Raw genomic sequence first — 16,494 nt, 5'->3', positions numbered from 1 at the left:
ATATTCGGTTAAATTTTACACTAAGTTTGATGGGACTCTGATTTTAGTTGCTGCTCTTGAATAAGATCAGAGCACTCGCACAGAGCACAGTGATTGTCATGTCCACATTTTGGCTCACTGACAGAGTAAAGAATGAAAGATTAACAGATTTACCTGTGTTAGTGATCATAAGTCTGAACGGCCACAGTGAAACTGGTCTCTGACTGATTTCATCCATGCCTCTTTGACATAAATAATATGAAATATTAATCCACCCCATTCTGTGCTGTATTGTCTTCAGCAGAAACTCTGCAGTCAGATCTGTTGCTCAAGGAAAGTATCTGTAGCCTAATTAGCGGTATTATTGTTTCACTTTGTTCTTTATGTGCACGACACACTACACCATGTGCTACATGTGTGGTCTGTCTGCCAGTTTTCTATGACTGCCGCTGGACTTTCCATTTCACAGTTCGAATCGAAACATTGTATCACTTCTCGTTTCATTGAAGCATTCAGAAAGCATCATTCAAGCATTATGTCTCGCCGTGTCACGTTTCGCTTGTGTGTTTTATCTGCAGCGTTTCTGTGCCAGAGGTCTGCGCGGTTGGCTCTGTGGTCTAATTAACAGCATTGCTAATCACAGCTTCCATTAGAGCAGCCCCCGCTGGATAATGACACACACACACAGCAAGGGGCGACAGGGGGAACAGCATGCACAGACATGGACAGACAAACACATACACAGGCAAACAATAAGGCAAGCTTCTGACGACGAGTCACGGCCATATGCCCGTCTTTGCAGACATTCTTACACATGGAGAAGGAAGGCATAAACCCACAGTACACTACAGTGACACACCGGACATCACCAAAGCTCTTTTGTTGACTTTGTCTGTCACTCTTTGTACAGGTGGATATATCGCACATACAGCAATGTGACAGTATGTGTAGTTCAGAACGCATTTAGAACAATGATACCATTGGTCAATTTTATTTTTTTTATTTTTATTTTTTTTTGGGGGGGGGGGGGGCAGAGCCTTGAGTCAGTCTGTTGCAATTTTCCTGAGTTTCCTGAGCCTCCTACGTGACAGAGAGGATTAACAGTGGCCGTTGACTCTTTCCTAAACTGGTGTGAGAAGTTAAACCTTTTCCTAATGATTAAATCCACTAACCCTGCTGATAAACCAGTATAACTAGTTACAAATTGCTTCGCAATGTGCTTAAGCCATAAGCTTATACTGGAGCATGTGGAGTGACCACATAAACTGAACAAAAGAAACCTTTTGACCACAAAAAACTGTTACTGAAAATATTCTGTCCCACTACATCATCTGCTACTCTGCCAATATAGCCAGTAAACTGTACCAACATCAGTAAACATACAAAGTGGTTCATCCATTGATTTGTAGCTGACAGGCTGTTTGCTAGTGTAGGTAAACCTCTTGTCTAATTCCCATAATTCTCACATCAGTCAGTGGTATTCTTTGCATCTGTCTCACTCAATCACCCCCCATAAAGTTGAATTTTAACTTGGTACCAACTCATTTTGTGCCTCCACCAATTATTTAGTCTCTCATTGCTACATGTTGTTGAACTCCACACTCCCTGGTGTCCACAGCATCTCAATTCCTGCAGCAGATTGTGTTTACTCTTTGAATTAAATGTGTTGTGGAAGATATTATGTTTTCAATAATGGAATGTATCTACAGAGACAGAGGTATAAATAAAGCAAATGATATTCTAGCTCACAAGAGGCACCCCACTGTCTCCTCAATTGAACTGTTGCCATCTGGTCAACAATATTGCCCCCTCGATTTGCTAAAAACACATCTACATTAGAACGTGTTCTCCAGGCCATTGACTTTTAAAACTGGTAAAACATAAATCAGTAGTTCTGGTGCTGAGCTGGTCTGGCCATCCTAATCTGTCGCAAGGTGTGCAGTATGAGTGAAATGATGCTTAGTTTGTTGTGATGAAATTGCTGTTTTTTTATATCATATCATTGCATATCATATCTGCTGTATGTGCTTGTAAGGACGTCAACGCGTGCAATGGAAACTGTTAGCCATGAGCATATCAAACAGCTGCTGTGCACGTAAACACAGCAAGGAGGGATCAGTAGCTTGTGTTGTGTATGTATGTGTTCCTGTGTGTTGGTAGGAGGAGTTTGTGGGGGTAAAACCCTGTGGTGACCTGTGCCCCCAGCCAAAGCGAGGGGAAGTTGGGGGTGACTGGGGCCAGAAAGGAGATGAATGGGTGTGAATGGAAGAACTTGACTTCTGGGGCCAAAAGGGGACTATTGTACCTTAACCTATTCACTTTACACATTGAAGCTGCTGCTGCTGTGTGTGTGTGTGTGTGTGTGTGTGTGTGTGTGTGTGTGTGTGTGTGTGTGTGTGTGTGTGTGTGTGTGTGTGTGTGTGTGTGTGTGCAAGCATCCAACATGCATGTGGAGTTCAGGACAGGTGGGCCGGTCACTAAAGGGAGTGCTGTTTTTTTCTTCCTCAAATCTGTGAGGGGAAATCCACTCTCAGTATTTTTAAGTCGTGCACATTTTTCAAAATACAACAACAAATAGTTTCAATGGCATTTACCCAGAACGCCAGATTGACCTCTCACCCCCTTGTGCATCCACTGTGACATGAGGCAGCTTACAAAATAAAAGATGCTGGGAGTGAGCAAGTGATTCAGGGTTTGCGCGTAGCTCCTCCCGGCTCAGAAAAACTTTGATCTCTGGAGTTTGGATCAGGCACATACACACTCTCACAGACAAAAAAAAAATCATTACACACACACATGCAGGGAAGAGTTGGGGCTGTGAGGTCAGACTCGTGACACTTGGGCTATCAGCATGATTATCTATGTCAAGAGCAAAAAGAAGCACACTGGTGGTGTTCTAACCTCTGCAGACGTGCATGTATAAGCAGGCAGGAAAACAGACAAATAAGTGACAACTCATCTAATTCTTTAGGGTATTTGGATTTAATAATTCAACTGCTTCTGGATTCTTGGGAAAAATGGCAGCAGCAGGCTGTTATGGAAGACGACTGTGATGGAGAGAGAGCAAGAGAGGCAGGAGGGAGGGAGAAAGAGAGAGAGAGACAGAGAAGGCGGAAGAGAGAGGAAAAAGGCAGAAAGGAGAGAACAATAAGGGCTCATTGTTTGTTTTGTTCTGCTCTGAAAAAGAGGGAAGAGAAGCGCTTCCCTTCTGAGACTGAATCACAGAGATAGAGGCAGCTGTGTGTGTGTGTGTTTGTGTGTGTGTGTGTGTGTGTGCACGCATCCAACAGTGAATAGGATTTAACCCGTCACGGCAATGAGTTTCTTTACCCATCCATGGATACAATGAGACCAGCCGGATATCAAGCTACCCACCCACCCACAGTCACAGCCTCAATCACATCCATACCAAGGCCCATGCATGCACACCTCAAGACACACACACACACACACACGCACACACACACACACACACACACACACACACACACACACACACACACACACACACACCTTTACACAACTTCATACAGATGAATGGACAATATTGATTATCATAAGTAAAAGCTTTGTTCTTACTGCTCGATTACAGCAGGTTCTGTCATCTCCCCTGTTCTGTCTTTCTCTGGTTCTTTGTGGGTGCTCCACCATGACAGACACAGGTCAGTCTTTCAGGGTGCATTTGTGTGTGTGTGTCTGCGCACATATGAGAGAGTTTGTGTGTGCAACAGAGAGAAAGCAGAAAGCAATAAGCTGGCTGAAATGGTGCCATCAGAGCTACATGATTGATCAATTGAATTCCATCATGGGGACTGGCCGGTGGGATTAAATGGGTTGCCTTGGGTTACCAGGCTAAAGCATCATACTGGCTTTATCTCCCACCCTGATTGGTCTGTCACCGGAGACCTGGACCATACACTCACACTACTCCCAGCATCTGTATATGAGTGTGTGTGTGTGTGTGTGTGTGTGTGTGTGTGTGTGAGAGAGAGAGATTATAATCAAACCTCTGTTTGTGAGAGAGGGTTTTGTGTACTGAAGATGTAGAGGGAGGTTTAGTATGTGACACAGCACTGTAGTATGAGCTAGATACTGTCTGAAGATATAAAGGTTTGCTAGAAGTCTTTGAATTGATCCAAAGCCACAGGTTGTGCCAAGAAATTTAGCTAACACACATCAAACTGTAAGCAAACATTTCGCAACCATCTTTGGTACCGATATACAACTCTGGGACTGTAATCCACCCATCCATCCATCCATCCACCCATCCATCCATCCATCCACCCACCCATCCATCCACCCATCCATCCATCCAGGAAAGGTTTTCAGTCTATCCTGGTGCATTTGCACTCACACCTATAGCCAGTTTAACCTGAAACTTTTTAGACTATCGAAAAAAATCCATCCAGCCACATTGCGATCACACAAACTTCACACAGAAAGGCCACAGCCCACAAACAACTTCAAACCCAGAACCTTCTGCTTAGAGGAGAAGTGCTAACCTCTATATCGTCACAGTGCCATATGCCAATCTACCAAATGTTTTAACATATTCTTAGTTCTGCCTGTCACTCTTGGATGTGCACAGAGATCACTTAAATAATGAACCAAAACAACAAAAAAAGTGAAAAAACAAACAAACAAACAAACTGTCAGTTTCCTTATTAGGCTACCGTCGATGTAAACTTACATAATCCTCTTATCTTGTACAAAGGATCAATTAATTCTGACTCCTCAGTTATACTCACAAAACACTTTATTTTCTTCAATGTAATCTAGCTAAACTTGCTTACTTAAAACCCATTGCATCTTTGCTTTAAACCAGTAATTCTTGCTTATGTCGTAAAACCTTTTTTAGATTATGTTTTTAGGAATGTGACTAGAACAAATAAAGAATGAATAAGATTAAGTAAAACTATGTTAAAGAAGAAACCTGTCATTCTTATAGATTACTATACTGTCTCAGCTCAGTCCTTAGCTGAAATCTCAGTTACTTCTTTATTACAAAGTGAATTATGCTCCGATTTATCATCTATTTTATACAGATAGGGAACAACTATTTAACAAAAATTAATACAATTAAAACTTGAAAACTAGTAAATAAGACCACAAAGTCATTAGGAAAAATGTTTCCTGCTCATAAATGAAATAAGAAGTAATTTAAAATTCTCACTGACTTATAAAATCAGATTAGCAAAACACACCCAAAAGCTGTTTCTGTAGTTTTGAAGTCATTAAATCTGAAATACTACATTTTAACAAACACTCTAACCTTTATAAAACAAATATAGTCTCCCCTGCAGTAGCACAGGTCTCAGTAACTACATGTAGTGGTATTAAAAGTTATCCACAACTACAGAATTTCAAAACAGGAAGCATCCCTTGAGGTTAAATATGGTTAGACAGACATTTTTTTCTTTCTTTCTTCAGTTTTTTTTATTAGAACTATTCTGGTGCAAATGAATCTGTATTTTCAGTCCAAATGGAAAAAAAAAAAAAAAAAAAAAAAATATATATATATATATATATATATATATATATATATATATATATTTGGAGCCCCCTCCCCCCTCTCCACCTGTCTGTCATATCACTACCCTGGACACACATTCACGCACATACACACACTAAACACACAGTGACCCCCAGGACTAAAATAGGCTCTCAGGAGTGGTTTGGAACGCTGAATTGGCTCTATAGTGGGGATTTTCACCCTCATCCCCTTTTTCTCTTTATCTTTTTCTCTCGTTCTCTCTTCTCTAATCATTTGTGGGCTGCGACTCTTCAGAGTTCTTATAATTGTCTCGTTCAGTCCCTCAGCCTTGCAATAACTGCAGGATACGAGAGCTCACAGTCTAATACTGATACCGTGGCAATATATATTTGTGTGTATGTGTGTGTATGTGTGATACGACGAGAGGGGACGGACAAGTGTGTATATATGAGAGGAGAGAGTGTACTTTTTAGAGATCAAGAAGGAGAGACAGCGTATGCTTGGTAATGGATTGCATTTGTATACCATTTTCTCTGAGCCTCCACAATCTATGAAGTCGCTCAGTCTTAAATCAGTTCACTGGAGTTCATTTGAGTCCACTAACTTCTTTCTCCACATCTGTCTTAGTAATTTGTATTGTCAACACACACTTTCACTACTCCCTTCATTCCTCTATCGCTGTCTGTCTGGGTTTTCCCTCCATAACATAAACCAGACTCACAAAAGCTTCCTTTTATCTTGCTCATTTCCTCTCCCTTTCAGTTATCATTCCTCTCTTAAAAATTCTGCATTTACAGCCTGTCTAACCCCTCTCCTTTCACCTGTCCTCTCTGTGCAGGTTTGCAGGAGTCACCGCTGGCCAATGGACACGGCCACAGTGGGCGGGACTTCCTCAGGAAGCAGATGAGAGGGGAGCTATTCTCGCCACAGCAGATCGAGGTATTGGACCGCCTCTTTGACAGACAGCCATCCTGTCCAATCCAGTCCAGCTCTGACCTCTATGTGAGCCCTGATTCTGGCAAGGTAAGGGCGAGGCATCGTGCAGGCTCTGGGCTGAGGCTGAGGTTGGGAAGAGGTTAGGAGTCAACAAGAATGTAGTTGTGGGCTAATGAAAAATAGGGGCTGTGACAGGAGATAACCGCTCATGAAAAACAAACAGGAGCTGACTAAAGCAGAAGTGGCGTCTCCTGTGTTATCACCTCACGGCCACCAGACACAGCAGTGTACTTCAAGTCACTGTCACAGCACAACAGCCATTCAGCCATCCTATACTGTAAGTCTTTTTTCGCTGAGTTCAGACATTTTTTTCTTACTGTTTACAAGACCATGAAAAGATCCAAAGCAACAAATATGTTTCCCCACTAACAAGTGCTTTGTCCTCGTTCAAAGACATACATTTTTTTCATCCTGCTAACCGTGGCCCTTCACCACCTCTGGTTATAGTCAAGAAAATAATACATGGGCCTACTTGGGATGTAGGTGTAACTACAGCACAGAGGTTAAAGGGCCTCTCATCCTTTTCAGAACGTGTATTTTTTTATTTACAATCTCTGACAAAAAATAAGCACAATATAAAAAAGCATACACTTTTTTTTTACACCAGGGTATATGTTTTGATTAGAAGACGGCCTACTTTCACCAACCTGGAATCTCCAAATAAAAACATCCAAGAACTAATGCTCAACGGTTGCGTGCCACACATGCAAACAAAATTAAAACAAACAGCGCTAGACTAACACATTGTTGTTTTTGGTCTTTCCATCAATAAGAGCAAAACTGTAGAATGGCACAAGTCTCATCGTTTAAAGAGACAGTGTGCAGGAGTTTCAAACTGCCACCAATATGACAGTTATTTGGGTTTTCCAGTGGACACAGGTGCAAAATTCATTTTTTTTTGTAGCTGATAGTAAAAAAATGTAAAACAGGAAAGCTTAAAATGTAATGGACTATTTTGGGATTTACATAGTACAGAAGCCAGATTAGTTTGTAGTTTATCAGTTAACATTTAAAGGTTTATCTGACTGTCATATAAAATATTTGTCTCTGTTTTTAGAAAAAAAAGCCTGCCTGCTATGCCTTGCCATGCCATGTCAATGTTGCTGACTGCTGTCACATTGCACAACAAATAATCCCATTTTAAAAAAGCTCTCTCTCTATCCAAGCGCTTCACTCATCCTGTCTTTTTCCCAATTCTTTCATGTTGCTGTGAGCTCTCAAAGTGTCAGCATCAAGTCGTGTTTTCACTGTTGGCTTGACAAACCGCTGTGAGTTTCTTTGGCCTGATAGACACTGTGATGAGTCAGACCTGCTCTATTGATGTTCCTATAATGTAGACACACTACAGGGGTTAATGAACATATTGACCCGACTCTCATTATGACCTCACTTCCTGCTGCTTGGTGGGACGGCAGTGCCGCTGTCCGCATGCTGATGCGTCTTGGGAATGTGCGCATGCGTGTGATCGTTTGCATGTGAGAGAAAAAGAGAAAAACGAGACGAGAAAACCGAGAGCGAGAAAGGGTGTGTCTGTGTGTCCTAATGTTGCATCTAAATTGACCTCCCGCCCTTTCTCAGGAGTAAATTAATGTAAATCTGAGTGGAATAGACAGGTGTAAGTGGTATGCTGAATAACAAAATGACAACAAGCTAGCATTTGTATTCTCTCTACCTTTTCTCAGATGCCTTCTAATCAGCCGCCCAAGGGTCAATATTAAGGAAATATTTGGCCAATGTTTCAAAATGAAATTTTTGTTTCAGCGAGCTTTCAAGCTGACACTGCTTCTGGTTTATTTATTCAGTCATTGCCAAGGGCAAGAGTACAAGCAAACTCCCGAGTAGTCGGAGTATATGGAAGCATAAATAGGCTGCAGCCTTAGACCTACAGGGCAGAGTTTGGCTTTTTAGTCCATTCTCTTTCCTCTGACCGACATGGGGACTTGAGTGGTACAGGGCGAGAGGTCGACAGGGATTGGCTGTAGTAGCTCTATAGACTGGGACTCAAGACTATAATACCCATGATTCATAGGTCAGTGTCCTGTCTGAGCCTGGTCAAGCCACTGGGGTCGGCGTCTGGGATAGGGGAATCAAACTGGGGTCAAACTGGCTTTAAGAAGTGCATTACAAAGAGACCCAAGCAATCACAACCGCATGCACACAAACACACACACACACACAAATCTACATGACTATCTGGTCCTCCACCTCTGCTAACCCCCCTTTTTCCCACTGGGAATGATTGACACTCTTAGCCTTAACGCTGACAGCCACAGCTTAGGCTCTTTGGTATGTGGGCTGAGGTGTGTGTACATGTGTGCGTGAGTGTGCGCAGTAACCACTATTGGTGGGGTTATGGTCAAGGAGGGTCACCCTGCCTTGCGACTGACATTCCTGACAGATTTGTCCCTGCTGGTGATGTTTTGTATGGGGTCGTCTTTTACGAAACGCCAAAGACATGTCCAAAACTATGAAAACCAAAGTAAAGACAGAAGAGCAAAAGGCTCAGATTCAGGTGTTATACTAATAAACTGTAATCTCAGTGGTTACGTCAAGCTCCTCATTATTTTTTAGCTTTCTTGCACTAAAACATGAGGCTTACTCATTATTTTGTCTTCCTTCGTCCCACTTGAAGAGACCAAAAGCAATACCGCTCGCAAGCAAATCTTATTTTATCTGTCAGCAGTAGTTACTCGTCTATCCTGTTTATTTCAGACCTTTTTCTTTATCTTTCTTTCCTAACAAGCCCTGCTTTTATCTCATCTGCCTCTCCTGCTCTTGTTCCACTTCACCCTGTAGTCTATTAAGCCCCGCTATTAATTTATGTGTGCGTGCTCGTATGTGTGTCTGCATGTGTGCCTGTCAGAGACAGTTCATTTGAATTTCCCTTCAATCACTTTCTATTACCCAGGTGATAAATCAGCACGGCTGACAAGCACCCCCGCCCCTCCGTGCTGCCCTGGGTCCAAACGCCCACCCCAGTACCAAGCAGTTTACACTGAGATGTGGACAGAGAAAAAGGAGACTGATATTTAGATATATAGATTTAAAAGGATTTCTATCTTGGGCTCCAGTTTGGCTCAGATGCCCTGTGGCTGAAATGCAGCGGCCAGGGTTTGAATCCGCCCCTTGACCCTTTGTGTCTTCCCCTCTTTCCTGTCTACTCTTTACTGCTGCACTAAACGCAAAAATAATGAATGCATCTCAGGTCATTTCAGCTAGTTCATCTCATCATTGACCGCAGAATGTTTTTCCCACACAACAAATAATAAATCAAGAGAAAACAAGTAGTCGGGAAACTAGAAATAACGCTAAATTCATCGCTTTATAGCATGAGCTTATTAAAGTATCCTGTAGGAAATTTCACAGTGGAGTTAGAGATTGCATTTGATGGTTCCAGAGTGTAGTGGTTCACACATTTAACTGAAAAGTAAAAGATACACTTTTTGATTCTAGGAGGAGACACAAATCCCTGTGGGGTTGTAACAGGAAGGGCGTCTGGACGCAGTTAAAAGTAGCTTTCAGGTGAAGATTGGATTTAGATGCACAAAGCCACAACATTTTATTATTAACACTAAAACTATTTAAGTGTGATCAGATGCATCAACCATGCTGCTCAAATTTGTGTAGAATGAAAAACAGCAGACTTTGTGTCATTGTGTAATCACTACACTAAACGTTTTTTTTTTTTATCATGCATACAAGAAGTTTAACAGTAAACAACTGCAAAACTTAGATAACTTAATTAAGTATAAAAAATGTAAAAACTTCCACTCATGTGGCCTACAGCGGCCCCGTGACTCATAAGGAGCCTCCATGAGACGCCTGTTTGGAAATGAGTATCCTCCCCTTGCTGCCACGCTCAGTTGGAGCACAGATAAATTCCTTCCCCACAATCCCTGTCTCAGTCTGTGGGCCACTCAGGGAATTGTATTTGTTTATAGTCAAGCAATTTTCCATCAGGAGCACTCAAGCCAATGTGGCGAATGGGAGAGAGAGAGTAGGAGATGGAGAAATCACGAGCTATTTTGGAAGTGGTGAAAATAGGAAATACTATTATGCAAATGGTACAGAAGGGCCGGTCTGTGTGTGTATTTGTGTGTTTGTTTGTGTTTATGTGTGTGTCTCTGGCTGAGTTGGGCACATCTGTCCCATTTCTGACTCAGCAGACCAAGCTGCTGCGTGGAAGAGACACGGTGATAGAACGAGTGAGATTAAAACTTAGTGCAGCTGCTTTTAAAGAGTTAAAGTGTTATGATAAAGGACTGCTATCTGTTAACCCTTTAGAAGACAGAGTTAACGATACAAGAAAGGAGAAAATGCATCGAAGCAGACAGCAATAATCAACCAATGAGAAAGTGTGTATGTTATACCCTAAAAAAAAGTGCTGCGTTTATATAAAATGAAAATAAAACACTGAAAATAGTGAGTGCTGTCCATGATGTGTAACTTTAGTGGAGTAATGAAGTGAAATTTGATCCTGGGAGTCCACTTTCGGTGACAGATCCAAGAATGTGAAGACTTAGGTTTCAAAGCAATGTAAAGTTTGTGAGTTAGTTAACTTCAAATGCTTTAACTCATTGGTCACAGAAGAAAAACTAAAAATGACCAAGTTCTCAGTATTACCATATATTGGTGGGATGCTGCTGCTGCTGAGTGCCCTGCTCTACATTCTTTTCTCTATCCCACTAATTTATCAATCGATTAACATTTCCCTCCATCTCAGCCCCATTTCCTGTCTCCTCCTTATTCCTTATTATTTCTTTATAGTGACCCTTTATATCTGCCAGGTCCCCCTCCTGCCACCTTTACTTGCTTCCTCCCATCTTGCCCCGAACAACCCCTCCCCATCAGCATCGCCAACCCCAAACCCCAACCCCTCCATGGCCCGGCAGCTGCGTCCCTCCTCTTTGATGAGGGCTGATGGCGCTGTATGAGCGGTGGAATTGACAACATTTACGGGGGCGAATGAGAATGATCCATCTTCCTTAGCGGGCCTGTCACCCCACTGGCCAAACTTCATCATGGCCAATTACCATGGCAGACCCCTTCTTCTCTGGTGCTGCTGCTGCCTGGCCCCCATCTACACACGGATACATGGACACATTAGACACCATTATAATAAGACAGAGAGCGGCCAAGAGAAAGGGGGGGAGGGTCGGGCGGGCGGCTATGCAGTGATAGCTCATATGATTGGATGAAGAAACTACAGGTGTGATGTGTGTGATGTGTGTGATGTGTTTGATGTGCGAGAGAAAAGAGAGCTTAAAAGTGTGTCTGAAGTCCAAAGAGAGAGAGAGAGAGAGAGTGAGGGAGGATGTGTGTAGTGTACTGCGTAAGCTCTTATTTGGCAGGTCACAGTCCAGTGGTTGTGTTGTGTGTTGACGAGCACAGGGGTGTTTAAGAGGTCAGTGAGCACAAACACACGCCTACACTTACACCTCCACACACACAGATGCAGACGCATTAAAAGGGTCAGTGCAAAACTCTCACCTCATCACCTAAAGGAAATTCTGATTGGTGTCATTAGTGTACACACACACACACACACACACACACACACACACACACACACACACACACACACACACAGGTCAGTAGTAACAGAATGGGAGGAAAAGCTACAGAAGGAATTTCATGCGATAAAGTGCAATATTTCATTTGCTCAGTTTTATTTACTCACACAGTGGGAACAGTTTGAGGTTCAGTGTGTTGGTCGAGTGTGCTTCAAAATGCAGTCAGGAGGAGAATTTAATGACCAACTTACTAAGCTTTTTTTAAGCCACCCCTAAATAATCATACACTATATGCTTATATTTAATTGCCGAACTCCAGATGAATATGTGTCTCTTTTCCAATACTGTGAGTAGGGCTGTTTAGTACATACACAAATTAATTGAAGCTGACTGAGAGTGGTTTAGTTAGCTCAGTCATTATGGCTTTCCGGTTAAAAACGCTGCTGCAGAAACATTCATGTGACATGAACTCTTACCTAAAAAGAGCTAAAGCTTACCTCGCAGTAGTCAATTAACACAACAGACAGATTTAATGAGCAAACGACTGAATGTACTACTCCACACAGTCTTAATTGTGGCCACAGAGTAATGAATGGTGTTTGCCTGTATGCTTTGCTTGCATTTGCTTGTTGCTGTAATGCAAGGTTTATTTATATGATCACTTGTCTCAAAGTCACCAAGGAATGGACTTAAATATTTTATTGTAAGCCCCACATTTTTATTTCTAGTGCACCTCTTTTCTGCACTGACTTACTTATGATGTTACTTCCTTTTCTGCATTTTAAGGAACAGATGAGCTTAAACTCCCTGATGCTGAGAGCCAACCTTTTTTTAAAGTGTCAATTTCTGCACAGCCTTTATTATTATTATTATTATTATTATTATTATTATTATTATTATTATTATTACACACACGGTAATGTGCGTATCTCTGACTTCAGAGGTCAATACATGACTTTAACCTTTACCTACCTGCCTAACACTACAAAAAAGACATATATTCACCTTTAAATGTAATCATTTGCATGGCGGGGATTTTGTCCCAATAAGGGGTAAGTCCCCAGTAAGTCACTGTGTACAGTGATTTAAGTCCCTGCATGATGAGTAATGTCTGGACCACACATAATTACACACACACTTGTCTAGTAGAGAAATGAGGATGGATGGGTCATGACTCTGTGCTGGGGTCAAACACAGGTTAGCGGACAGTTTCCATTATCCACCCATCTCACTGCCTTTCGGCCAGGCTGGGTTATTAAAGACCTCTTTCAAAGTTGCGTCCGTATGATCCAAAGATCATAACCCATGTTGTGGACAGTGAGTTATTTGACATTTGTGTACTGTACGACCATACTGTTGTATTTTCTGGTTTTCTTCTTTTGTGTGTCTTGCTAGTTAAGCTAATTTCCTTTCATGTGTTTGTGGGTTTTGTTTTGTTTTTTTGCAGTGTTTTTTTTGTCTGGATCACATTATCACATGTTTTTTTATTTCTTTTTTTCTTTTTTCCTTTTTTTAAACTTCAATATTATTTTGTTTCTAAAGAAACTGTACATTCAGACAGTGACGTATTGTTTTGTCACTTCAGCCTTCTCTGAGTGCTTTTTAAGTTTTTGCAGCGTGTGTGTATGCTGGGTTAACACCACTGGGAGAACGTGTGTAGGTGTGCTGAGATGATCACAGTTCTTATTGTTGTTGGTATCTGGGGACACAAGAGGCTTTGTGTTAGCCATGGTCTATGTAATGCCAGCGCGTATGTGTGGATATATATACGCGTGTCTATGTATTCTGTGTGTGTGAGGGATGAAAAGAAAGAGCAAGCTGATCCTGTGGTTATAGACTGTTGGACTTGGTTGTACAGTAAATCCCTGTCTTTGTAAACAGATCAATAAACTCTCAGCTGTAGGTGTGTTTCTGTATGTGCGTGTGAGTCTGTGTGTGTCTGTGAGTTTGTGTTCATTCTAAAGCGTTTTTGCTCTCTGCTCTGAGGAAAGTGCAGCATGCTGAAAATGTAGCAGGATGTAACAAACACTGCATCCGTGTTAGATCTAACATTAAGCTAGCCTCATAACATGTACTTGTTGTTTTCAATTTTTGTTAATAAGTTTACCCTTTGTTTACTTCCTCCTTTCTTCCAGACGTCAGATTATTCAGCCATGGCTTCATTAGCAGGAGGACTGGATGAGATGAAGAACAGTTTGGCCAATCCGGGCACAGGGGCAGAGTTAGGAGCCAGCGTCTCTGGTCCACAGTCCTACTCACTAGTTCCAGGTAAAAGTTACACCTAGCTAATGATCTTAACTTCACCTCTGAGAGACATTTTGAAATTACTAAATAAAGGGTTTTCATATAAATGTTAATTTCCCCATGAAGTTTTGTACTCAGTTATTTTTTCCAACCTCAGCTTCACTTGGTAATGACCCATTTCCAATCAGTTTCTGTACACATTTCTTTTCTTCATGTTGCTTTTGCCTTTTAGAGGAGCAAACGTCTTAGAAGTGGAATGATCTGTTGTGGATATTTATGAAAGAGACTAAAAAAGTAGTGCATGTGTACTATGAAGAGTGAGATTTTGAATTATTTTATAATTACTACCCTCCTATTTGGTTACACAAAAAAGTGTGAATGTTTGTTGTTTTTTTTAAAGAGAGAATTAAAAGATTGCTTGGTTTAGTTTAGTTTTAGGATTAAAAACTGTTAACCTATTGCTGCACAATCCCATAATTCACACATAAAAATTCCATAAAATATTTCAGTCAGAAGACAAAACTCTGGCGTTCTATACTTTAGAGTCAAGCCTTAGCTGAAGCTCTGACAGTCGTATTTAAACAACACACACACACACACACATAGAGAGTAAAGTAAAGGCTTTTTAAGTCTACCTCAGCAGTGGCAGGAGCGCCAAAATTGTCAGGGCTTAAAGAGCTTAACGCTTTGGATCTCAAAGGAGGAAGGAAACTCAGAGGGAAGGAGGAAAAGAAAGGTGGAAGGATGGATGAAAAGTGAGAGCCTCGTCTATTCCTCCTTTTCCATTTAGGGGCACTGGGAGAGGCAGTGGTTAATTAAGAGTAGACCAGGGAGCACTTGGACAAGGCTTTGACGCTCCCATCTGTAATGAGGGGAATCATAGAGCTGGGAATTTGGGATATCTGGGAATGGGCTCGTTTTTGCCGCCTGAAACCACTGAGGAATATTACCTGCTCGTATTGGAAGAGAGAAAGAGCGAGACACGGAGAGCATGAGCAAAAGAGAGCAAGATAAAAATTTCCATTTCTGCTTATGCATGAAAACACACACATTCTGTTACACACACACACACACACACCTTCTGAATATTATGCATACATTTCCTTGCCTGTTTTTTCCCTGAGAATAGAGGTCCCTCAAGGGGATCAGACGTCTGTGTGTTTGACGCAATGTTATTGCATCCTTGAAGTGGTGATACACTGGACACATGCTGTAGAGCAACGCTCACACTCTCATCCCTCAATTCTAAGGTCTTTCCAAATCTGTAGGGCATTTTATTTTATCCTGAACTTCACCCAGTCTACTATAGCACAAAAACACACAAAGGGACACACACTGTGCAAGCTTGATCCCTCCAGGTTTGACATGTGTTGCTTTGATGGCTGGCTGAAATGGGAGAGTTAGATAGGCAGACAGTATGAGAGTAAGAGAGGCAGAGGATGTGTGTTCATCTGTAGCTGCAAGTGAGCGTGGAGGAGACTTGTACTTGTTCGTTGACCTCTGCAGGAAAGCTGTGGAGAACAGATACATCAATACAACTGGCAAACATATGCACAAATACGCTGTGTGCACTTTCGTGTACATACACACTCATGCATACACACCTCAGAGGATCTGGCCCTGTCTGCCCCCTCTAAGTTGGGCTGTAGAGAGTCCATCTCTCCTCTCTCTCAGCCTCTCCTCCCTCTCCTCCTTGCCCTGTGCACTGACCCTGAGCGGATGAGTAGCCCGTCTGCACTAATGCCTCGCTGTCGCGTCAAACACAGAGAAAAACTTTACTACACGAGACAGGAGAGAGGAGGTGGAGAGGGACAGATAGAGGCTGGAGTAGGGAAGCAATATGTGAGGGAGAAACACAAGTAGGGAGGGAGGTGCAGAGGGAAATAGGAAGTAAAGAGGACAGAAAAATGAAAGGATTTAAGATGTTCATTTTTTTGCTGATAAGGACCATAAATGCTGTTTTTCTTTTATTGCTCCATTTGTCCACTTTCCCTAGCATGCGAACATGTACAGTTGGGATTTTTTTTTTATCTATGTATACTTGCTGAAATGTAATTGGAGGCCACATTATCCATAGACATGACAGTGTTTGCCAGCCATTCAACTTCCTTGATCTCAGACCTTTTATTTATGAAATGCTCAACAAATATTTGATGGGTTGCAATAAAATCCATCCAGCCATCCATCCATCCTCAAGTTTTCATTGACTACCCACAGCCAATGATCACAGGCAAGGATAGAAATGCGGATCAACCAGTAAATCAACAG

The 16,494-nt window shown here is 41.9% G+C and overlaps 1 protein-coding gene across 4 annotated transcripts in view; it reads left to right on the top strand.

Moving 5' to 3' along the window:
- The window catches only part of pax5 (paired box 5), a 54,513-nt gene that overhangs the window by 24,378 nt on the left and 13,641 nt on the right, over nucleotides 1-16,494 (top strand). For 2 of the 4 annotated variants that reach the window (XM_085163067.1, XM_085163066.1), the window contains exons 6-7: nucleotides 6,312-6,496; nucleotides 14,118-14,250. In XM_085163067.1, coding sequence (XP_085019193.1) covers nucleotides 6,312-6,496; nucleotides 14,118-14,250 — 318 coding nt within the window. The remainder of the gene's footprint in view (nucleotides 1-6,311; nucleotides 6,497-14,117; nucleotides 14,251-16,494) is intronic. The other 2 variants (XM_085163070.1, XM_085163068.1) reach the window with 1 other exon arrangement.

Source organism: Neolamprologus multifasciatus, chromosome 6, assembly GCF_963576455.1.
Source record: "Neolamprologus multifasciatus chromosome 6, fNeoMul1.2, whole genome shotgun sequence".
Classification (NCBI taxonomy): Eukaryota; Metazoa; Chordata; class Actinopteri; order Cichliformes; family Cichlidae; genus Neolamprologus; species Neolamprologus multifasciatus.
Note: the sequence above shows the minus strand (reverse complement) of the source record. Positions and strands in the feature narration are given on the sequence as shown.